General features: G+C 42.9%; 1 protein-coding gene across 2 annotated transcripts in view; it reads left to right on the plus strand.

The window, feature by feature from the left end:
- The first annotated feature begins 5,127 nt into the window (after positions 1–5,127).
- The window catches only part of Ppp2r5e (protein phosphatase 2 regulatory subunit B'epsilon), a 143,950-nt gene continuing 123,342 nt past the window's right edge, over positions 5,128–25,735 (plus strand). The window contains exons 1-2 of one of the 2 annotated variants that reach the window (XM_057782234.1): positions 5,128–5,707; positions 7,879–8,042. In XM_057782234.1, coding sequence (XP_057638217.1) covers positions 7,886–8,042 — 157 coding nt within the window. In that variant the 5' untranslated portion in view covers positions 5,128–5,707; positions 7,879–7,885. The remainder of the gene's footprint in view (positions 5,708–7,878; positions 8,043–25,735) is intronic. The other variant, XM_057782235.1, reaches the window with a different exon arrangement.

A 25,735-nucleotide genomic window follows, 5' to 3' on the forward strand; every position in this document is an offset into this window, starting at 1 on the left:
TATTCATACAAAATCCCACCCTTACCCTCCTCTTCTCCTTTCATTCCTGCTGTTCCTTTCTTTCCTAAAAGAGACCCTCTTCTCATTTCAAAAAATCTTTGGGGCTGGAGAGATGGCTCAGTGGTTAAGAGCATTGCCTGTTCTTCCAAAGGTCCTGAGTTCAAATCCCAGCAATCACATGGTGGCTCACAACCATCTATAATGAGGTCTGGTGCTCTCTTCTGGCCTGAAGGCATACACACAGACAGAACATTGTATACATAATAAATAAATAAATATTAAAAAAAATCTTTCTTTGTTTTTTTCTTCTTCTTATGCTGTTGCAGTGAGTTTCATTAGTGTTGTTGCAGGAGCAAGGCCACCTTACCAGAGCCTATCCCACTAAAGAAAATGCCTCTTCCTTCCTCCAATTAATATAAATTATAAATTACCAGGAGTGTTGGGGCCCTATGCACCCCTCCTCCCAATCCATGATGGTGCAAACATATTAAAGAGTGTAAATGGACATATGCAAATGTTACACGGCTAATCACTTGACGTGGCCATATGACACAATGAAAATGTAACAAGGAGACACGCATACGGCGCATTGTGATCATATTCCCATCACTCCCCATGGCTCCTCTAGCGTGTGACTCAATGGAAATGTAACTAGGAGACATGCATACAGTGCGTTCTGATCATACTCACCTAGCTCTACTTTCCACCCTCTACCCCTTTACCCCATTTTCATGCCTTTTTACTTGTGTTTATAACACCATAAGGCTGACTCTTGCTGCTCATATACTCATGGGTGTGGGGCCGACCAATGAAGCATGAGTGACTTCCCAGGGGCTACACCCTTGAAGAGAATTCACTCTCCCTCCCCGGGAATTATTCCTTTGTCCAGTCCTGGTGCCCCACCTGGGGTAAATTCGTTCACCTCTCCCTGGAAAGAGCCACCGAGGATCTCAGGCTGGATTCAGACTCTCCCTCTGTAACACAAGCAGGCCTGTGCTTCCCCTTCTCCCACCTCAGCTTTCCAATTGCTGGGATTACAGGTGTGTGCCACCATGCCCAGCCCCCTAGTACAGGTCTAGGAGTTACAGGAAGGAATAGAGAAGCTGAGAGCAAAAAGAGTTTTAACCTCTTAGAAATGAAGATCGAGATCAACTGATCTTTTTTTAAACAATTCAAAATGCATAGATATTGTAAAATGCAGCCCTGCTGTTGCTAATGAATGCTCCCACACACGCTCTAACACTTAGCGTGGAACTGCATGCCGCTGCTCTCCCAGCTCCTCGTCCTCTTCCTGTCACAGGAGGTACGCCAGAATAAAATTACGAAGGTCAGCAGGGGGAAAAACTTAACAGTTTCTAGATAGATAAAGAGTCTTAAAAAGGGAAAGGATGATTGTGGTAATAGTAATTATTGAATAGATAATATGCCAGGCACTGTAGTAAATATAGACCCTCGTTTAAGTCTTATGACTAAGCCCTGAGTTAAAATTGAGTCTGCTTATTTATTTTTGAGGAGACCAAGGCTGTGGCAAGCTGGATGACCGCTGACCCCAGAGTCTACATTCTCATTATGCTCATTCTTAGGTATGGCTTCAATATTATTTAATTGTGCAAACTGACAATTTCACAAGTAAAAGTATTTCTTGGTATATTATTTTGTGGTTTAGTCTTTGTGAAATAAAGTATTCTTGAAACTTGCTTTCTTTTCTTGTTTTCTCCTGAGTGTGTGTGCGTGTGTGTGTGTGTGTGTGTGTGTGTAAGACCAGAAGTCAACATCAGGCCTTTTCTGGCATTTGCACCTTATCTTTAGAGACGCAGCCTCATGCTGGACCCTGCTCACCAGTTGGCTAGACTAGCTGGTCAGTGATGTCTGAGAATTCGCCCTTCTGCCCTTCCTGTGCTAGGGTGGCTCATGCACATGACTACACACAGATTTGTTGTTGTTGTTGTTGTTTTAATTGTGGGCGCTGAGATCTGAACTCAGGTCTTATACTCTCAGGGCAGGCACTTTATGGACTGAGTCATGTCCCTAGCTCTTCTCCTCCCCTCCTTCCCCTTTAGTGATAAAGCCTCTCCCTTCCTGAATCTATCACAGAAACTCAAAATAACTGGGCAAAGGTCCTGCGATAGGCGCTTCTATCTGTTTAGATCCCAGCCCAGCTGCTGAGTAGGGAACTAGAGCCCATCATCATTTAAACCCCAGGCCATAATTAGCCACGTTAGCCGCACAGGAAGCCGTAAAAGAGCTCCAACCTTTCAAGTTCATCTGAAAATGTAACTGCAGTATTAAAATTATGACTCAAGGAAATGTCACCGCTGGAGGAGTTTCCTAGTGGATAAATGCAGCTCAAAGAAATACGACATCAGTTCCACAGGCAACAGTAGCTGTGTGGATTGCTCCCGTCCCCGTGGCCCTAAGAGAGCAGCTGTTGTCACAGCTTTCCCAGGCTTCTCACCTCAGTCCATAACCAGCTCTGTGTACTCCTGCCTCCCACCCCCGGCAAATTCAGTTAGTTTATCTCTGAAGAGGATGCCTAATAGGTAATCAATCCCATGATGCTGCAGCTTGTCTTAGCACTTCTGTAGTTCACTAGGTAGCTACAACTTGATACCGTGTCTTCCAATCACGTGGTCAAGCTGCCAACACCCTCCTGAGAAGCTCAGCTTTGGGATCTGCATAGTGAATGCTTTCATTTGGTAAAAATGAACTGAATTGTGTCACGTGATAATGGCCTCCCCATGGCTGTAATGCTTTTCTTTTCATGCCTAGAATAGCAGTATCAAGTTTTCTTTGTTCATGCACTCACATCAGCACATTTTTGGGAGGACATATTCTAAATATATGTATTTGTTCATAAAATAGGCACATTAGCTTCATTATCTTATGACTCAGTCATAACACTTGTACATAGGATATATAGTTCACCGTTGGTGACAGTGAGATTCTTGTAAGGTTATTTGTCTGCTTTGTGGGTTTAGTTTAATTAAACCTAGATAATACACTAATCAAATCCAGCAAGCACAGGATGTCACAACAGATAGAAGAGACCCTTTCTGCTTTCCTCTGGTGATGGGCACTCCTTGCTTTTCCCTGAGGGCATCGATGTTGCTCTGGGCCAATGGTCCATTCCACGGAGTGCAGGGCCATTCATTCTGTATATAGAATATTGAGCTTAATGCCTTTTAAATTTAAACATAAGATGCCCTCATTATTTCTTCCTTCTGCATTGCAAGTGGATTGCTTTGCACTATCCTCGGAGTACACCCACTTCCCCTGGGATCTCCTTATGAAATTATTGGTCCAGAGAACAAACCTCATATAAGCAAGGATGCTTCCACATTAAAAAGACCTGCTCATTTCAGTTGCTCAGCTATTTTACAGAAAATGAAATGACTTTGAAATGAATTGTCTTTATAGACATCCATAATTTGCAAGCACAATCCTCACTCTACAAAATGTGAAATGTTCTAAGCAACAGCTGTGAGCATTTCAAACGTGCACTACTTTTGAACGGTTCAACTGTTGCCAAGGGAAATTGAGCTGGCTTCAAAATCTTCCTTCGTTTTAATTTCGCATTTACCAATCAGACATTGAGGAAACAGGCTCTGCTTGGCTAGGATATCAAACATTTCTAAAGACTGAGGTATGGGAATAGAAGTTACTTGAAGGCAGGAGCTAGACAGGAATTCTATGTAAGTATGAAGCCTAGGGTAATGAACTTTGTTAGAGCAAAAAAACGGACACTCAGCCAGTCAGCAGCTAATTGTCTGAAGTCAATAGGGGGAGCCTGCTTTCATTTAACTCATCTTTCTGTGTTTCCCATTTCAGCTCGGGGCAGTAACATCCTTTTTCATAGTACAGATTATTTTTCTACCCAAGTGGGTAGAAGTTTGCAACAAATGACATAAACAAGAAACGCGAATGCATTGTTATCATTTGCGCATGTGATAGATACATATGTGTAGTCCCTAACTGTCCAGAACATGCGATGTAATACTGAGAGGGAAAACTAGTCTACAGGATGAAGCAGTCTAGTTTGAAAGGGAACATACGTATATGTAATAATATATATGAAATAATAAGAATACTAAAATTAGAACGATAGGGGTTAGCTCCGGTTGATGGATTATGAGAATTATTAATTCTTCTGTATGTCCCTTCCCAGTTTTCCAAATTTTGAGCAACTGGTAGTTTGATGCTTGTAGTTAGTTATTAAGGCTCCCCCCATAACAAATGTATGCAGCTTGCATTCAAATTGACAATCTAAGAATATCCTCTGGAAATGTACCATTTGGCCTAGGGTTCACCAACGATGAGAAAACACATATGTAAGAAGTATTTTAGTACTTGTTCTAGATAGAAGTAAGTCATCTCTATAAACTCAAGGCTCAAACTGTCAATTAAAATCTGTCAAGCTGGGGGCTGGGTATTTCGGAGCCCAGAAACAGCGAATGCGGGTAATCTGAATGCGAGGCTGCAGTCTGGTGACAGCGCTCCCATCTGCAGAAGCTACCGGAGGGCTGGCCAATCCGAACGGATTTTTTTTTTTTGGGGGGGGGTGGCTAAGAGACCAGGTGAGAGACCGACCCGTGGTCAGGCCTCCCCCCGAATGAGCGCAGGCCACTGGGTGTTTTCGGCCGGCTTCTAGCTCCGCGACGACACGAGTGGCACAGGGGAGCGTGGGGTCCGTGCCGAGTGGGGCTCTGCGGGCTGAACCGTGAGGCACCGGGGCTGCCGCACTGGGGCCCTAGGAACCCCCAGTGAAGACGCTCGCCGTCCACAGGGTTCCGCCGTGAGAAAGCTCCAGCTTGGGGACGCGCCCGTGGCGCTCCTCTCAGGCCCAGCAGACGCCGCAGTTGCCCATTTCAGACGCCCTGGCGGAAGCGGTGGCCGAGCCGCCCGAGCTCGCGGCTGCATCCGGGTCCCCGGCGCCTCGCCCAATCGAGGGCCTCGTCTCTTCACACCCCTCCTGTTTCTCCGCCCCTCCCCGCGCCGCCAATCCCCGATCAGGTCTCAGCCGAACATGCTGGCTGGGGAGTGAAGGCGCTCGCGGACCAATGAGGTCTCGCTTCCCGTTTGAAGTCTCCAGTGGGCGGGCGTCGGAGGCGGGCTCTGCCAGCCAGGAGGTTCGGTTGCGCGTGTGCCATGGACTCAGCCGCCCGGTGATATTGACAATAGGAGAGAGAAAGGGGCACTGACGGGGACCCTGCGCGGGTAGCGAACGGCGGCTCTGTCAGCGGCGGCTCCGGCGGCTCCAGCTTCCTCCTCCTGACTCCCGCGCTCGCTGCCGCTGCAGATCCAGGCTTCCTCCCTCCTCCCCCTCCCCGCGTCGCCGCCGCCGCCGCCGGGTCCGGTGCAACGAGCAGAGGCGCCGCCCGCCGGGAATGTGAACGAAGAGCCGCCGGCCGAGCCGCAACCGGGTCGGTGCCGATTTGATGGGACGGGCCCGCGGGGGAGGCTCGTGAGGCCGCCGCTGCCACTGCCGGAGCGCTGAGGTTTGGGGCCAGTCGAGAGGCCTAGAAGCACCGCCGCCACCGCGGAACCGGAGGGACGTCGCCCCGGACTGCCATAGCCCGGGGCTCTCCGCCTCTGCCCGGACCTCCCCCTGTGCGTCCCGGGCCCCCGCCCGCCCCCGCCGCGGCCCCTAGCCTGCCGCCCTCTCGGTGCAGCCACAGATCATCTTCGATTCTTCCCCAGGAGCTTCAAGGTAACTTCAGCTCCCGGTCCCGCGGCTTGCCTCTCGGGGAGCCTGCGGAGTGGCGGGTTCGGGAAGGCCAGGCCCGGGCTGCCGAGGGGTGCGGCGGGGTGGGGTGCGCGGGAGCAAGCGCCCGGCCCACTTGTCTGATCTACCTGCAGAGGCTTCAGAGGCCACCACCTCTCTTCCACTCTGCCTTCCCGGCTCCTTTCCCTGATGCTTCTGAGGCGTTTTCTTGTCCCCCACCTTTATCCACTGGCGGGGGCGGGGGGGAGCAGCGAGGAAGATTCTGTGGCCGCGGCAGCTTCTTCAGGGCTTGGGGTTTACGTGAACATACCTACAGACAAACAGGCCTCTTTCCTGATCCCTTCCTTCCCCTTGGAAAAGCCCCGGTTGCCTGCTGTGCCTGTTGTTTGGAGAATGCTAAAGCTGAGGGCGCAGTGGCCCAGGTGAAACCTGTTTCCTTTTCCCCCCTGTTATCATCAGTTCTGCAATGCTTTGGAGTTGTGGAGATCCTTGACATTTATTCCGAGCTGCGTGCATAAGAGGCAAACGATTAAAAAGAAAGCTACCATCGTTAAAGATAAGGGAAGAGAGAGACAGGATGGATGATGGAGGAACGAGGTTTGCAGAAATCCTGTGTTCCTGGATTAGAATGAAATCTAAATAATCACATGCGAGATCGCAATGCACGCCCCTAAATTTACAACTGTAGCAGTGTGATGTGGGACCTCTTGCTGGCGGTGATCATTATATTTGAAAGTGATCTGACATTTCTCGACAGTATTTATAATTTACAGTTCCGTTTCTTTTTTAACCTGTCACGTTACATTTAAGGTGAAATTAGATAGCAAAATAGATAACAAAGCAAAATAACTTTCTAATGAAAAAAGCCAAGAAGTCTTCAAAATTCCAAACGAAACCTTAATATTGCACCCCTCTCCCCCAGGTTTATGTTGTTTTTATTGGATCCAGGTAATCCCCCATGACTGTTTGGCCTTACAAATTGGGGAGACAACGACCTTACTCTTTGGGAAGTTAGAAAGGCTTAGGTGTTGGTGTGACAGTTGCGTGATTGCGTTTTAGCAATGAGTGTATGCGTTCTGTCTATCCCGTCTGCCATTAATCTTTCATGGAGCCTCAGTGCCACCTGGATGATGACATCTGTTTAGTTTGGTGGATGAGGCTGAGCTTAATGCTTGGGACTTTTAGCATCTATCCTTTTGAATAATTTCAGAAGATTAGAAAAGATTGCAGAAAGCTGTTCTGGGAGTTCCTTCGGTTTGATGGAACTGAACAATATTTGAACTTAAGCTCAGCTTCATCTTGGAGGGCTGCGAAGTTATGTTTTCAGTTCAACTTGGTGCTAGGTTTTATCATAGTTTTGTTTATTAAACTTGAATAACTTAAGATGGATTCATTTAAAAAACTTCTTTGAAATAATTTTAATTATGCCTCTTGTGTGTTCTCTTTCAAGTAGTCTGTCCTCATTTGCAGTGTGGTAGCTCATAATAGCAATCACAGCACACTGTACTGGAAGTCCTGTTTAGGTAGTGTCAGTAATTGTGCATTTCACCTTGCTGTCAGATACTGTCAGATTTTTTTTTTCTTTTTTTCTTTTCTTTCTTTCTTTTTTTTTTTTGGACAGAAAATTTCCTCTCACACTGTGTGTCCCAGGTTGGCTTCAAACTTGCTATGTGTAGCCTAGGCTGGTCTTGAACTCATAACTCTTCCTGCCTTAATCTCTTTGGGTGTTGGGATTACTGGCTGCATACCTCACTTCATTTGTGTAGATTCTTGAAATGCAGAAAGGGTTTTAGCCCATTCATAGTATTAAATATGTTGGGAAAATGTTTCAGTGGACGTTTTCCAGCTTCCGAATAGCTTCAAAATCACTTCAGGAATCCCAAGATGGGAAGAGCTGTGCAGACAATACAGACACTTGGAGTCCGGCTAACGTCTTCTTAATGACTAGAATGGAGCAATGATGCGTTAGAGCTCTGATTTTGTTTAATGGCGGTCATGCTACTTTTTATATTTTTCTCCTTGACAAGACTTTTCTTAATTGATTTTTTTGGTACATATTCTCATTTTCATGAATATTGTATATGGGAATTTTAGAACATGCACAACACGAATACTCTGACCTTGGGACCTTGTTCACATCAGTTCTCTCTCTTCAGTAGGGATATGTCCTCAGCACCAACTACTCCTCCATCAGTGGATAAAGTAGACGGATTTTCTCGGAAGTCCGTCAGAAAAGCCAGACAGAAGAGGTCGCAGAGCTCCTCACAGTTTAGATCTCAAGGCAAGCCCATTGAGCTCACACCTCTGCCGCTGCTGAAAGGTAAGGCCCCTGAGCAGGTGACATCTCCACACCCTCCTGCTTGGTCAGTGCCTGCGGAGCAGTTCCTGTCTGCTAGCCTCAGGCGTGTAGCTTGGAGGGTTGACGGGTTTCAGACCCACAGTTCCTGGGGTGGGATTAAGGCTACCTGCTTTTCCTTTTTAAAGGGCTCATCCAAAGAGACTTATCATCCTGTAGGTGAATTTCTCCAGTTGATAAGCTGGAAAACGAAATGGCAGAAATGTCTGCTGCTTTTTTTCCCTCCAAACGTGTGTGTGTGTGTGTGTGTGTGTGTGCGCTTGCATATTATGCACACGTGGAGGTCAGAGGACAGTTTGTGGGAGTTGGTTCTCTCTTTCCACCATGTGGGTTTTAGGGAACCCACCAAGTGGTTCCATCTGGCAGCAAGCACCTTTATCTGCTCAACTGTCCCATTGGTCCCATCTATGTTTTTAAATTCTTGATTTACTTATTGACATCTGTTAATTACACTGTCTTGGTAGAAAGTAGACCCCATTAAAAGAGGTAGTAAATATTGAATTTTAAAGATCCAGGAAGTAGAAATTATAGCTAATAACATGCCCCTAAAATTTTATTTATTTATTTATTTATTTATTTATGGTTTTCGAGGCAGGGTTTCTCTGTAGCTTTAGAGCCTGTCCTGGAACTAGCTCTTGTAGACCAGGTTGGCCTCGAACTCACAGAGATCTGCCTGTCTCTACCCTCCCGCCCCCACCAGATTAAAGGTGTCACCACCACTGCCCGGTTCGCATTTTCATTTTCACACAATATGAGTATTCAGTGATCATACTTGCACGATATTTTCATTTTCACGGTATATTAAGAGCAAGGATTTTCAGTTTTGGAGACAAGGTTTTATGTAGCCAGGGCCGGCATTGAACTCTGTGGTTTTGAGCTGCTGGTCCCCAGCCTTTCCTCCCCACATGCTGGGTTAGAGGTGTGTACTGCCAGGCTTGTTATATATATAGTAGCACATAAGTGGGAGGTTTTCTTCTTTCTGAATTATATACCTTTCATTTTTTGTTTTGGTATGTGATTGATGGTCACTCTGTCCATTTTAATTTTTATCTGTTTGCTTCATGTTTGTGAATAGGAGTTCTTTGAAATGAATTAGATCAATACCTGGTATATGTAGGAACATCAGAATCTATCTTTGAAGGTGAAATTTTGTCTATGTATTTAAGGGTGAGGAAGAAGGGGATGTGAACGATATAATGGACTTTAGTAGTCAGAGGAAACCAGACAACCTGCTTTACTAGTTTATTAATGCACATTTCTCCCCACCTCCTTCCATCCTTCTCTCCTTCCCTCTCTTATTCTTCTCTCCCTCTTTCTTTCCCTTTTCTTCCTATTTTCTCTGGTTTTTGAGACAGGGTCTTGTTATGTAGCCCTGACTGGCCTGGAACTCACAGTGTAGTCCACTCTGTTCCTGAACTTGGTGATGATCTTCTTGCTCCTGAGTGCTGGGATTACATATGTTTACCATCATTACTGCTGGCCAAATGCATACTTACTTCTGCAGCAGTGTGTAGAATCAGAAGGTTTTTGTAAGAACAGCTGATGTGATCCTCAAGTTTAGCTGAGGGTATTTCAGGTGTCTGATTTTCCTATGGGAACTCTTTCTTTCTTTCTTTTCTGCCTGCCTCTGCCTCCCTGGTGCTGGGATCAAAGGCGTATACATCTGTACCTGTTGGGTTCACTTTTTCTCAAGAGGCGGCAGTTCATAAAGAAGATCCCAGTGTTCCTTGAGTTGGTAGAAGCTGTGAGTGCTGAGTTCTGGAAAGATGATATATGGGGTTAGGGACGGTGTTAGTGGTAGGACACTTGTATAGTGGTATATTATTTTTGTTTTAATAAGTAAAGCTTGGCCGGGCGGTGGTGGCGCACGCCTTTAATCCCAGCACTTGGGAGGCAGAGGCAGGTGGATCTCTGTGAATTCGGGCCAGTATGGTCTACAAGAGCTAGTTCCAGGACAGGCTCCAAAACCACAGAGAAACCCTGTCTCGAAAAACCAAAAAAAAAAAAAAAAAAAAAAAAAAAGTAAAACTTGCCTGAAGGTCAGTGCAAAGCAGCCACACTAGTCAGCCATCCAGGCCAGGCAGTGGTGGCACTCACCTTTAACCTCAGAAAGAAAGGGAAAAGGATGCTCTGTCTGCCAGGTAGTGAGGATGTGCTCCGCGAAGTTTCGAGGAAGAGAATACCCTTTTATTTTATTTGTTTTTGAGACAGTGTCCGACTATGTAGTTGGCCTGAAACTCTGTCTGACTCTGCCTCCTGAGGATTTGTCTCCATGCCTGGCTAGATTTTTGACATAAGATATTGTTAGGAAAGATGAGAATAGATTATATGAGATTATAGAAAAAACATGAAGGAAAATCCTAGGGATTAAATCGAGAGGTCGGGAGACATACTGGATTCATACCCATTTTGTCTGAAGTAGACATGGGATAGCTGTTGACATCTATATCAGAGGAAGAACTTTATTTCCATCTAGGTCAGATTAAACGTTTTAGGTTTAGATGGAACTTAAAGCTGAATCAGTACATTTATTCCTTAAGACTCATGTAGTCAGTTACATTAACTGAACATTCATGGAAAAGATGTAAGAGGCATGTATGAGAAAAATATTGACACATGTTTTATTTTATTCTCGCTCCCTCCCTTTTTGAGCATGCCCAATTAAAATAGTCATAGGTGTTCCATTAATCACCCTTGGGATTAAAAGTGTACACTACCAGGCCCAGCTCATTAACTATTTTTAAAGTTTCAGTTCAGTGGCAGGAAATACATTTCCATTGTGTGTGTATCACAACCATCCACCTACCACTTTTTCATGTTCTCTGTACCGTGTTCCCCTGTCAGCCCCTCGCAACTTCCGTTCCTCTCTGTGCCTCTGTGAGGGTCAGTATTTGCCCTTTTGTGCCTGGTTTATTTCACTTAGCATGATGTTGGTTCATGCACGTTGTAGCATCTTCCAGTGTTTTGCTCTTTTCTAAGGCTGAGCAGTATTTCAGTGTATATGTGCATGCAGCACATACTGTTCCTTATTTCTTCAGTCATTTTAGCTGTTAACACGATGTGGGGTCAGGGTCTAGCAAGGGTTTCCTATGTAGGCCTCTGTGTCTCTGGGAAAGAGCAGCGGGAGTAGAGAAAGGGCAGAATCGAGGAGTGTGTTCCTGGGCTTTGCAGGGACTGTGAGGTGCTGAACTGACGCCTGCTCTCCTCACAGCAGATCGCCTGATTTTTTTGCCTTATGTTCTTACCAATTTGTGGGAAGTAATTTACAGAATAGAAAGAACATACAGGAAGAATTTCCTTTCTAGGATTTTTTTTATGGCATTATTTTAGGAAAACCCAGAATAAACCCAAATGAACTAACTGTACATAAATGCTAAAGAATTGATATGGACCTAATTTTCTATAGCATTTCCCTGTATTTCACTAACTCAGGCTTGTGTGAATACAATATGCACTGTGATCAGATTTTGTTAATATTCTTTTTTGTTTTTAAAATGTATTTTTGATCGTATGTGTTAGTGTTTTGCTTGAATGAATATTTGAGTGCGTACCACGTGGGAGGTCTGACTACTTGGAAAACTGTAACAGAAAATGAAGAGAAAGTTTCTGTTTTGCGTCTTTTGTTATAGTTGTGTCCTTGGTGTTGTTTTTTTGTAGAAAGCAACAGTCGTAAGTGGTCCTGTGCACATATTCAGTGGCCCACCTTTTCTTCAGCTATCTCTATGAAAACGATATGCTGACCTTTACACATACACAGTTTTGAATTTTCTCTATTTTGTTATCAAAAGTGCTTTTGGAACCATAAGGACCCATCTTACTGATAAGAAACCCCCCGTAGAAGTTTAGTGCTTATGTATTTATCTCTCTGTGTGTGTTTATGTTTATCTGCTTATCTGTATTAAAGTCAAGATTCGAACAACACCACTGGCAGCACATGGCTGTGGCAGCGGCACTGTGAGTTTAAGGGTAGCCTGGCCTTCACAGTGAGACCTTGCTTCAAAGAAACCAGAGAAGCACTGGAGCCTCCCCACAGCGCGGTTGCTGTGGGTGCTCTTTGCACCTGCCCCAGTTCAGAGAGCCCTTGACAGTTATCCCGGTTGGCAAACTCAGCGCTTAGTCAAATAGGGAGCAGAGGTAGTGTCTGCTTTGTGGTTCTTGCCCCTCACCCTGTCCTTTTCACGCCTTTATTTCCTTATTTCTTCCTCTTAGACGATTGTACAAGTTTAGATTTGAGTGAAAGAGTTTTGAAAAACTCTGCCTCTTTGAAGATGGGATTATAATGAAGGTGGTGTCATTATTTCTGGCTCCACAGTTGTTTTTTAGATTATTTTGTAGATACTTCAGACATTCAAGAACGATGGTGACTGGAGGCACCATTCAACCAAAAGAATTCTTTGTCTCTTTGTGGTAAAATTCTTTCTAATGAAAATGCCTCTTAAATTTTGTGGTACTGGTAGAAAACCCAGGGCCTTATGTGTGCCGGGCAAGTTCTGTGTCACTGAGCTGTCTCCCAGCTTCCTTTCCTTTTTTATTTATTTATGTGTGTGGGTGTTTTGGCCTGCAGTGTTGTCTGTGGACCATATGTGTGCAGTGCCCATAGAAGCTGGAAGAGGGCATTGGATCGTCTTGGATTGGAGTTATAGATGGTTGTGAGCTACCATGTGGGTGTGGAGAATAGAACTCTGGTCCTTTGGAAGAATGCTGAACCATCTCTCCAGCCCCTAAAAACACTTTATTTCTGTGCATGAGTACCTACAAGTGTCTCTGTGTGTGTGTTTGTGTGTCTGGGAGTGTGTTAGATGACTCTCTTCTTTATATCTTGAGTCCAGAGCTCCCTGATTTGACTGTCTAGTTTTTTTTCAGGGATCCCAGTCTGCTTCCTGGGAGCTGGTATGGGCCACATGCTTGCCTGGCTTTTATGTGGGTGCTGTAATCCTGCAAGTGACTTACTCACTGAGCCATCTCTCTAGCCCCTAAAACCACTTAGACTTCAGTCCCAAAATGAAGCTTCGATTTTTATGTTTAGAGTAACAGTTTGTAAGAACTTCAGAATTACCATCAAGATCTAGTTTTGTGCCTTTGTAATGACTGATTCTTTTATCTTCTACATCTACCTGTGGAGTGTAGAACAGGATGTGGAGTATAATTGCAGGTTTGTTCAGATATATTTGTGAAAAGAACAGATTTTCATAGGGTTTGCATCTGATATTTAGTGTTTCCATTGCACTTGTACATTGCAGACAGTCCTGGGCAGGAGAAGCTGTGCTGGCCCGCAAGTGTTGGCTTGTCCACCAGTCGTGTTATCTTGCACAAGGAGTTCCTTATAAGCCTTCTCTCCTGGCGTATAATGTGAGGATGGCACAGCTCCGTGGCCATGCCATGTTAGTGAGGGCCACTGTTATCTGAGTTGGAATTTAAGAAGACAGTGTGTGAGCAATGTGCTAGTCCTAAGATGTTTTCTTTGCAAAAACTTGAAATCGAGTTTCTCAAAATGATGAAATGAGCTTAGTTTTGCAATTTTTTTTTTTTTTGAGAGTTTCTCTGTAGCTTTGGAACTTGTCCTGGAGCTAGCTCTTGTAGACCAGGCTGGCCTCTAACTCACAGAGATCCGCCTGCCTCTGCCTCCCAAGTGCTGGGATTAAAGGCGTGCGCCACCACCGCCCAGCAGTTTTGCAATTTTAAACCTATTTCAAGCCAAAAATTCAGTTTGTGAATGTTTTCAATATATTGGATGTCTTTGGACTTTTCACCTGTTACTGGCATCTTGCCATATTATTAAGAGCAAGTCTTTTTTTTTTTTTTTTAAAGATTCTGTTTTATGTGCTCATGCATATGTTTTATATGTGTATGAGCATGTGTGTACCATGGAGTATGTTTGCAGGTCAGGACAGTTTGTGAGGGTTGGTTCTCTCCTTCCCCCACAGGGTTGCATAGGTCATCAGGCTTGACAGCAAGCACCTTTACCTGCTCAGCCATCTTGTCTCCCTCTTAACTGTTTTTAAGTGAAAGAATTTTGTAATACCTTCAGGTTCTCAAACAGATATCTGATATAAAACAAACTGAGAATCATTGATGTTTGTATCATCAATTGGATGTATTCTTTCTGTTTACATTTGTGTATATATAAATAACTGAATTCTGTTTTGAGCTAAAGGGATATTTATAATCACTGGAGGGAGCATAGTAGTATTTTTCTTTCAGGGAAGAAATGATAAAGATTTTGCTTAAAATCAAGTGCCAAACTGTATTTTCAAGTGTTAAAGATTATAACAGTTTATTTGCTTTTAGGTAAGAGTATTTTACTCTTCTAATTTTTTTTAGATTTATTTTTAGCTACATGTATGCGCGTGTGTCTGTGAGTGTATGTGCACAAGTGTCAGAGGCTGGAAGAGGGTGTTAGACTCCCTGGAGTTGGAGTTTGAGACAGGAGCTACTCAGTGTGAGTACTGGGACATGAATTCAGGTCCTCTGCAAGAGCAAAAAACACTTTTAACCACTGTCTCTCCAGCCCTGGGAGGATTTTTTTTTTTTTTTTTTTAAATATATCCTAGCTGGGCAGTGGTGGCGCACGCCTTTAATCCCAGCACTCGGGAGGCAGAGGCAGGCGGATCTCTGTGAGTTCGAGACCAGCCTGGTCTACAAGAGCTAGTTCCAGGACAGGCTCCAAAACCACAGAGAAACCCTGTCTCGAAAAACCAAAATATATATATATATATATATATATATATATATATATATATATCCTAATTATTTACTTTGTGTCATAGAGACTTATCATACAGAGAAGTGGAAAAAAAATAAGCGTTCAGAAGTTGGAGCTTAAAAGTAGAGTGCTAGTTTGGTTCATACATTTCTGTGGTGTCTTATAAGCACAGGCTAAATAGTCTATGCTTTAGTTTTTGGATTTTGGAATGTTTGTATCTAGTTATCCCCTGAAGAAAGCAGTGATTAGAAGTATTGCCTCCTGCTTCCCTTGCAGCTGAAAAATTGGAGTAAAACATTTGAAGTTTAGTTTTAGAAAAATCTAGTTGTAAATTTTCTTAGCCAGACGTGGTGTCACACATCTTTAATCCTAGTACTTTGGAAGCAGAGGCAGGCAGATCTCTGAGCTTGAGGCCAGCCTAGTCTACAGAGAGAGTTTCAGGCCAGCCTGGTCTACACAGAGAAACTCTGGCTTAAAAAGCAAGCTAAACTGAAAGAACTTCCTGAATTGGAGACATTCTAGGGCACTTAGAACCTTCTTCTAACCTCTCTGGGCACTAGAAATGCACATGGTGCACATATACATGCAAGTGAAACACTCATACATATAAATTAAAAAAAAAAAAAAAAAACAACAAACCCCCCAAAACTTAAGATCTCAACTTGGTCAGGTAGGAAACAATGTGAAACCTTTGAAAGTGCTTTGAGGAAAAACCAGACTTCAAAAAAGTTACTATTGAAAAGAGACTTGTTGCCAGTGGATCTCTCGCCCTCTTCTGGCTGCTGTGGGGACCTTCACACATTTGGCATATAATCACTAAGACACACGTGCTCTCACACTTATGCCTTCACATAAATAAAAAATAAATCTTCAGAAAATTACATAATTCGAGTTAATATAAAAATAAAGGGTACAAAACATTAAAAAAAAAAAGAGACTTGTTTAGATGAAAATAACCAAAACCTTTTTCACTCTAGTTAGTGCAGATCTTGTCTGATCAACCTCCACAATGCAAGCACTGATACATTAACCTCTGTGCTTTTGTTCATTTCTTATTACTGGAATTTCATGTTTGTTTTTCTTGCTGGATGACCAGATGGTAGAGGTGGTGATCCAATATTCATTCAGCCTTGCCCTTCTCAGCCTCCCAGGTGGGCATATTCTCAGCTGGTGTGTTGTCTGTTTGCCATTGGTAGTTTAAGGTTATCAGAGTGTCTTCATTGGTAATTGGAAGTTGTGATGTGTTGACAGAGATTTTTGTCTCGCCTGGTCCCACATTTGTTCAGCCCCAAAGAAACAGAAGCCTACATTAATCATAAACCGGCTTATTAGCTCAGGCTTCTTATTAATTAATTCTTACATCTTAAATTAGCCCATTATTCTTGTCTATGTTAGCCACGTGGCTTGGTATCTTTTATCAGTGAGGCGTTCTCATCTTGATTCCTCTGGCTTCCTTTGTGACAACTGCAGACTGAATCTGAACCTCTGCAGACAACTGCAGACTGAACCTTTCTTCTTCCCAGAATTCTCCTGTTCTTGTTGCTCCACCTCTATTTCCTGCCTGGTTGCCCTGCCTATACTTCTCCCTGCCTGACTACTGGCCAATCAGCATTTATTAAACTAATACAACAGACAAATCTTTACAGGGTATAAGAGCATTGTCCCATAGCAGTGATGTATGGTTGTTGAGCAGCTGCTGACTTGGGGGTTTCATCTTGATTTTCCTTATCTTCTTCATTGCTACCTTCTCTAGGATGTCTTTGGCATAGAAGGCCCTGCAGGATTGTAGACCGTAGCTCCTGTGCATATTCTGACTCTCTGAGGTATCTTGTTTTCCTACACCCTGATTGTCAGTGTCCTCCAGCAATTCTCCTTACACAGGAGGGCTGGGATCCCGTGCTAGAGAGCCATGGAGGGTGTCTCTGCCATGGTAAGGTGAGATTCTCCTCTCTTGGCAGGGACTTGGCCTTTGGAGGCTTCCTCACTCTTTGCTCGCACTTTCACCACTCTAGTAGGTGGAACCCTGTGTGTGCATGGATAGATTCTTTAGTGGCTTGTGCTGCAAGTGTTCGAGGACCTGTAAAGTTGGCAGCATGGATACCCTATTCTCCCTCAGTGACATGAAACTCTCTCTTTTGTACGTCCCTGCTATTTTCTGGACTTATTCATTTATTTATTTATTTATTTATTTATTTATTTATTTATTTATTTATTTTTTGTTTTTCGAGACAGGGTTTCTCTGTGGTTTTGGAGCCTGTGCCTGTCCTGGAACTAGCTCTTGTAGACCAGGCTGGTCTCGAACTCACAGAGATCCGCTTGCCTCTGCCTCCCAAGTGCTGGGATTAAAGGCGTGCGCCACCACCGCCCGGCTGGAGTTATTCTTGTAGACTGAAGCCGATACATGTATCGGAAGCTCAAAAGGAAACCTTACCTTCATTCTGTTGATGAATGCTACATATCCTTAAAAATTTTTGACCCTGGTGGCAGGTGCTCCTTGTGCTGCTGTCTGTGGTGTCATGCTCCTTGTGAGCATTGCTGAGGCCTGGGGCTGGTGGCTGCTAGGTTTTGGTCTTGTTGCTCACAGTGTTGTCAATGGCTGGCTCTGAGAAGTGGCTGTGATAAGGTTGTTCAGGACTCTCAGGTCTACCCTTGTTTCTGATGGAACATTTTAATTTCTCCAGAGTTATACTGCTAGCCTGCTGTTAACCATAAAGAGCTGAGTATCACATTTTTATGTGTTGTATGGGTTATATACTGTAAAAAAGACACGAGAAGCATAGGAGACCATAGCTAACTACGTGCTGTAATTAACCAGAGAGATAAACTACTTACTGGAGGTGCTACATAGCTTTAAGCAGATACTGTCAGCTCTGGAGTTCTCAGCAGGCACAGTAGGAAGTGGGTATGAAATTATAGTAATGCAGTATGGACTGGGGCTAATTTTATGTAGTTAGGATTTAATAATGGGCTTTCTTTTCTCTCCTTAAATTACTGGGCCGTACTATTCCAACTTTTATTTTTTTTATTCTGACTGGTCTTGAACTTGTGATCGATCCCTTTCAGCTTCTTCAGTATTGGGATTATGGGCATGCACTATTTTATATTTATGTGCCCTTACATTTCTCTAGTTGTGAGTGGCATCATGTACAATCTGTGTTTCTCTTTCTAAATTTTGATAAATGTTGACTTTTTATAAGGTTTATATATATTTTATGGTAATAAATGATAAAGTAGATAATGCTGTATTATGTATTTAATGTGCTCATGACATTTTCCCTTAGGTCTTGGTATTTCTGGGCTATGAATTTTGTTTGCCTATTTTTAAAATGTTACAAATTTTCTCCCCATACCATAAAACATTTCACATGTAAATTGCTTAAGTCTGGGTTCTTCAAGGGTCATCTGTATGTGAACTATCTTGGAGCTGAGACCTGTGTCTAAGCATGAATCCCTGTTGTTTCATTAATGACTTATAAACATCGTACACGAGTAATCTTAGATAATACTTAGAGAGCACATGTGTTTTGACTGCAACTCAAATGTTGAATAAGGTCAGGTGGAATTTTCCATTTGTGACATCATGTTTGTGCCCTCAAATTTGTGGATTTTTAGTGGTTTGAATTTTAGAGTGTTAGGTTATGGATATTCAGTCTCAATTCCTTCCTGGAGGAGGTTCATGGGTTTCCATCTAGTTGGGACCTGTTCACTGTGCAGTTTCAAGAACTCCCTAGAATCACAAAGGTCCCTTGGGCAGACCTTTGTTTTGAAAGAAAGAATTTGTTGCTTTTACCAGATTCTCAGAGACTCAGTGCTTCAGTTCTTGCTCCCTCTCACTAGACAAATGCCTTGACTTAGAATGAAGTGTTGAGAGTTAGTGTGGGTATTGTGTTAGTTGATGTGCATGTTTATGTGTAAAACATTTGAAGCTATAAAAAAGAATTATTGCATGGGTCTTCCTAGGATGTAACCAAGACAGGCTATCTAAATACTGCAGTGCCCAGTGTTTGAGCCGACTCATTTACATGGAGAACTTTCTTCCTTGACTGCTTATCCTTCTTCAAGTTTCCCTCAAATGGGTCCTCTTTGAAGTGTCTGCTGCCCTTTTGTCACCTCCCCCCACCCCATTTCTGTGGAGACAGGTTCTCCTGTAGCTCAGGCTGGCTTCAGACTTCCCAGGTAGCTGCAGATGGCCTTGAATTCCTTATTGACACCTCTCAAGTGCTGGGTGATTGTGTGGTTCTTGACTGTCTCACAGAGCTCTGGCTGACCTTGAACTTGTGACCTTATCCTGAGTGTTGGGGTTGCTGCTGTGCGCCACCATCTCCACTTTCCCATTATTTCTTATAAATTTCTGAAAATTGTTCTTGGTTGATTTGTTGTCTGTCTTCTTTCATGGTTAAAATAATTTTTGGTGTAGAAACCTTGTTTCTGTCCTATCAGTGGCTGTTAGAGACTTATACATAGTTGGCATTCAGTACATATTTCTTAGTGATGTGAACATTGTTAGTTGCTGGGTAGGTTGATATTTGCCTTCCCAATAATAGTAAGATTGGTGCTTGCTTTTTCTTCCTAAGTAGTGAAGTAAGAAAACTAAACTAGTTTTAATAAAACTAAGATTTAATACAAAATTTATTTTATTCTTGGTACTACTTTATGAACCTATTTGATGAAGTCTTTTAAGGTTTTTTTTTTTTCTTTTTGGTTTTTTGAAACAAAGTTTCTCTGTGTAACAGTCCTAGCTGTCCTGGTTCTGGTCCTCTGTAGAGGAGACTGGCCTTGAACTCTCAGAGATCCGCCTGCCTCTGCCTCCTGAGTGCTGGGATTAAAGGCATGTGCCATCATCGCCCAGCTGAAACCTTTTAAAATTTTAAAAAGATTTATTTTGCTTATGTGTATAAGTGTTTTAAGTGTTTTGCCTACATGTATGTATGTGCGCCATGTGTTTGGTGCCTGTGGAAGTCGGAGGAGGATGTTCCATCCTCTGGAACTGGAATTAGAGATGGTTGTGAGCTGCCATGTGGGTGCTGGGAACGAACCTGAGTCCTCTAGAAGAGCTCTTAACTGCTGAGCCATCTCTCCAGCTCTGAAACCTGTTTTTATTATTATTATCATTATTTATTATTACTATTCTATCCTGTTGGTTTGTTTTGTGAGACAGGGTTAGAGGTGTGCGCCACTGTGTCTGGGAGACCGTTTTTAGTTGTAAAGGCTCAAACGTGAGTGCTCACTGACATCTCTGAGCATGACTGCTATGTGACCTGATGTTTCAGGTGGAAAGAGCAGCAGTATCTTCTGGCTAGATGAGGATGGTGTCTCAAGCATGTAGGCTTAGAGCGCTTTTACTGGTTCATGGCTTTGTGCTGCTGAAGTGCAGGTGAGGGTACAAAGAAAGATTTCTCTGTGGTCTTTGGCTCCACCCATAGGCTGATCAGACCGCCAGACTTCTTTTATATGGCTTAAGGGAAACAGCATATCTGAACGTTATGATGAACTTCCATAAAATTTACATTTTCAGTTCATATTAGTTATGAACTTTGTAGTACTTCTGACAGATCAGTATAATTTTTATATTTTAAGAAAAGAGCTAGGCTGGTTCTTTAGTTTGCAAAAATATCCCTCCTAATTAAGATTTTGTGTCAGTGTTTTTTTTTTTTTTTTTTTTTTTTTTTTTGGTTTTTTGAGACAGGGTTTCTCTGTGGTTTTGGAGCCTGTCCTGGAACTAGCTCTTGTAGACCAGGCTGGTCTCGAACTCACAGAGATCCGCCTGCCTCTGCCTCCCAAGTGCTGGGATTAAAGGCGTGTGCCGCCACCACCGCCCGGCTTGTTTCAGTGTTCTATAACTGATTTTTCTCCTTCAGAATGATGGGATCTTATTTGCATGTTACAGTATACCTAAGCAGGTAGTGAAAATCCTCATTGAAAAATAGAAGTTGTGAGCTTTCGGGTGGGTAGGAGGCCTTCCTCAGTGAGAATGTAGACATGGGTGCCGTGCACTTGGATTGAATTCCGGGCCTACTCTTTGCTGGTATTTGACGCTTCTACCTTGTCTTTTCCTCTTTGGAATTGGGGGAGTATTAGAACCTACTTGATAGAGTCAGATTAAATGTATTTGGTTCAGTGCTGGACGCACTGTAGGAATTCAGAAAGTTAATGGTTGTAATTATCAGGAAAACTGTACAATGGTAAATGTTTATGCATGTTTTTCAGTTGACATTTATTCCTTTAATACATTGCATGAATCATTTCTATTGAAGGAAGGACAAATGGAGCCTGCAGAGCTGTGAGAATTAGGATTAAGAGCAGAACGGAGAACTGATTCTTATGGAATAAGCTCCACATTGTTATGCATACAGCTTCAGACATACTTCTTGTTTTGGATAAGCACCTGGAGTGGGTCATTAGTGGACAGTTAGAAGGCAAAATTGTCATTGGGTAAATGAATTTTAGTAGTTGTCTACTGGGGCAGGCTCTTAAGCTTAACTTACCTTGGTGTAATTACTTACTTTAATCAGTAAATATAACTTGAGAATTTTCTTTGTATTTGGGCTGTCAGGCAAATCTATAGACAAGTACACAAGCATAGGCCTTTAGGAAGGGGATGCATGCAGAATAACACACCTGGGTGTTTACCAACACTTACGCTTTGCACCTCCTGTCTCTGACCCATCTACCAGCACACATTTGGCAGGGGCATAGCTTTATTTTAGACAGAATCTTTGCTTTGGGTTTTAAGCCACAGTAGTTTTGTAGCATTTTGCTTTGAGACAGGAAGGCAGGAGGAGTCCAGTGAGAAAACATATTAAAAATTGTCTTATTGAACTTTTTGTGGTTAAAACAAAGTCTGATTAGGAATTTTTTCAGTATAAGCAGTATCACATGTCCAGTGTGTAACAGTTGCCTAATGAACATTTTTCCTCTTAATCTTCCTGTTTGCCATTGATCTTTCTGGGAGTCAGCCTGATGGATCAGGGTCTTGTCTGAGAATCTGCAGTGCCATGGAAAGAGATCTGGCAAAAGTTCATTCATTGTGTGGGCATCATGAAAGACACCGTTCACAGTGATGTAGATTTTATTTAATCCAGGGTTACTTGTACCTGGAATACTATTCAAGTAAAGCATAAAATCTTAAAAAGAACATGGAAAAGACTGAGATTTGGTATTTTTCTAGGAAGGTATTGCCTGTTAAGTAAGGAAATACAATCTTTGTAATTAGGCTCTTGCCCCAGGAGGCATGTCTGGCATGTTGTTGGGGTACTTCTCTCTAGATCTTGGAGGCAGGATAATGACACGGGGTGGGTCCAGGCTCCTGAGAGGTTGTCTGTCTCTGGGTAGATCCTAGGGGCAGGACAATGACCTGGGTAGATCCTAGGAGCAGGACAATGACACGGGGTGGGTTCAGGCTCCTGAGAGGTTGTCTGTCGCTGGGTATGAATCATAGCTGTTGCATGTCTTGCAACTTTTTGACAGAGTGGTTTGAAATTAAGAATAGTAAGAACATAAAAGAAGAGTATTGTGAGGGTAGAGAGACTGCTTTTAAGCGTTTGACTCATCCTATTAATGTTTCGTAAGCATGCATCAAAAAGACTGATACTTATCCCTCATTTGTGAACAAAAGTCAAAATGAATTGGAAACAGGGGACTTTGGAAGGAAGTTTTGTTTTCTCTTTCATGCTATCTTCAGTCCATCCATCCATCCACCCATCTGCATACTTTGCCCCTTCATCCTCATCTACAATTGATAGAACTAGCTAGTGGTTTGTTTGTTTGTTTTTGGTATTTTTTTAAAAAATGAGATTATATTTCTTCCTTCCCTTTCTTCCCTTGAAATCCTCCCATATACCTCTCCCTGCTACCTTTCAAATTCATGGGCTTTTTTTTCACTACTTATTATTGCATGTGTATATGTATAAAGGTATACATGTATATTCCTAAATGTAACCTGCCTAGTCCATATAATGCTATTTGTATGTGTGAGTTCAGGGCCGACCATTTGGCAGTGGACAAACCCAGCTCTTCCTTGGGGAAGACCACTTCTCCCATTCCCAAATTTGCTTAGCTTAGCTGTTTTTCTTTGTGTGGAACTGAGGCCTTCTGGGCTAGTTAGTGCTTTAAAAAAAGTAATTTTTTTTTTTTTTAATTCTAAGGCACAGTGGCACATTCTTTTAAGTAATCCTAGCACTTGGGAGGTTGAGACAGAAGGATCAGGAAATCAGGGCCATCTTTTGCTACACACTGAATTCTGGTTCATCCTAGACTACATAAGACTCTTCAAAAATGCGAAAAACTAAAGGGCTGGAGAGATGGCTCAGGGGCTCAGTGCGCTTGCTGTTCTCAGAGAGGATCCAAGTTTGGTTTCCAGCGCCCACATTGAATGGCTCACAACCACCTGTAACTCCAGATCTAGGGGATTTGATGTCCTTTTTCTGGCCTCTGCAGGAAACCCCAGTACATGTAAATAAAAGAAAATAAATCTTAAAAATGTTTACCTTGATATATCCTGCCAACATGAAAATTAGAATAAATTTAGCTAAGAGTTTGCTCATGTCCTTTTTAGTTAATTATAATTTTTGTTAGTGTGTGTGTGCGCGCGCGTGTGGTTTGTGTTACACAATGTATATGAAGATCAGAGGTCAGTTTTGTGGAACTGCTTCTCTCCCTCCACCGTTGCATTGGATTGAACTCAGCTTATTAGGCTGGCAAGTGCTTTTCCTGATGCTGTCTCTTTAGCTCTTTGTTTTGTTTGTTTCTTGAGACAGGGTTTTGCTATGTATCCCAATGTGGCCTGGTACTCATAGACTTTCTGTCTCAGTGCTGGGATGGCAGGCATGTACTGCCATGCCAGACTATTGTGTCCTATGGTTTTTAGTGCTCACCTTCCAGCTTCGGGAAGCTTAGTTCTGTCAACCTGCTACAAGCTAGAGTCATCTGAAAAGAGGGAACCTAGATTGAGAAAATGCCTCTATCAGATTGGCCTGTAGGCAAGTCTGTGGCACATTTTCTTGATTAATGATTGATGTGTGAGGGTCAGTCGATGGTGGGCAGTTCCACATCTGGACAGGTGGTCCTGGGTTGTATTAGAAAGATATTGAACAAATCTTGAAGAGCAAATCAGCATGTTCCTTCTTAGTCTCTGCTTCAGTTCCTACCTCCTAGTTCCAGCCTTTGGTTGCTGCCCTGACTTCCCTCTGATGGACTGGAATCTGTAAGCCAAGTAAACCCTTTCCTCCACTAGTTGCTGTTCATGGTGTTCATCACAGCAACAGAGAGCAAACTAGGATAGGGACTAATCTTAGGTAATCAATAACTCTATCACTGTGCTTTTTTTGTGGTTATGGAACCCAGTGTCTTACACAAGCAACCTGTGCTGGAGCTCTATTACTGAGCTGTCCTGCCATCATCATGTTCTCAGAGACTTTAAAAACACGCTAACAAAGCCATACAAAAGCACTGCTGTTTGTAGTGGTGACTACACATCATTTAGAAATAATGTGTAATGGTGTCTTCTGGACAAAACAGCCAGATGTTATCTGCAGAAGACCTGCACAAGATTGGGCCTGCCAACATTCCATTATATGTGGGGGAGGGGCACATGCGGGGCCCCACCCCTCCTCCATGGATTATGGGCTTTATTTAATGGTTGCTTGGAGAGGGGTAGCATTTTTCTTCAGTGGTGAGGCCACTGATAAAGTTGCCTGTGTTCCAGTAAATAATGCCCCACCCATGTTCATGCAAGTAACCAAAATTAAGCTGTGAATGGTTCACACCCACACACAAAAGACCTCAAAGTAGGAATGGGGCTTGTTGGGAAGAAACAAATGAGTTTTTAAACTTTTTTTCTTTGTTTGTATATACATATGTGTGTCTGAATGCAGGTGTGTGCTTGCTATGTATTGATGTGGAGGTCAGAAGATAACCTTGGTCCTTGCTTTTCATCTTGTGTCAAAATCTCTTGTTCACCACTGTATATATCAGGCTACCTGGTCGGTGAACTTCTTAAGAACTTGGTTCCACCTCCCGTCTCAAATGTGAGCTTTAGATTACTGATTGAAGTTCCTGTATCTGGTGTTATGTATGTTCTTGGGCTCTGAACTCAAGCTTTGACAGCAGAGTTTCTTGTTTGTGTGAGACGGCATCTCTAGCCCAGCCATCCTGGTGTAGACCATTCTAGTCTCTACTCATAGAGATCTTCCTCCCAAGTGCTGTGCTCAAAGGTGTGCACCACCACACCTGGCCTACACAGCGTGCTTTTTAACTACCGGTCCATCTTTACAGCCCAGAAATAAAGTTTCAGTTTGAGAGGGAGGACAGCAAAACAAGGTAATGGGATGAAAATGATCAATTTATTTATTATGTACATGAATGAAATTGTAAAGACTTAAAAAAGAAAAGAAATGATGTGCAGACTGTTTTAAAAAAGCTTAAAGACACTTTAATCAAAAGCAAGTTAAGATGAAACTTTAAAACACAATAGCCTCAAGTTGGGATGTAGCTGAACTTAGGGGAGCTATCTGTAACTTTTCCATTGTGTAGATTCCTGTTGTTGCTGAGAAAATATTGCTCAGAGTTTGTTCTGCAAGACTGTTGTATAGACCTATACTTTATTGTATTTAGGTTATGATTTGATGTTGTTAAAGATAGTTCAGCTAAACTGGAATTTATTTGAAGTTTTCTGGTTTAGTGGAGGATTCTGGGAATGAGATACTTTAAGAATATTTAATTTTCCCCCTACTTTATTTATGTGTTGTGTGTACACATGCATGACAACTGCTGGCAGTAGACTCTTCCCACTGTGTGTTTTCTGGGGGTTTGGGTGGTCAGCCTTGGCAGCATGTGTCTTTCCCCATTAAGTCATTCTGCTAGCCCTACATACTTTTGTCTTAGGAGTGCACTATACTTAAACTCTTGAATTAAGGTGAGGCTTCCATGACACAAATTGAAAAAGTTTTTTTTTTTT

Source organism: Chionomys nivalis, chromosome 10 (genome assembly GCF_950005125.1).
Source record: "Chionomys nivalis chromosome 10, mChiNiv1.1, whole genome shotgun sequence".
NCBI lineage: Eukaryota > Metazoa > Chordata > Mammalia > Rodentia > Cricetidae > Chionomys > Chionomys nivalis.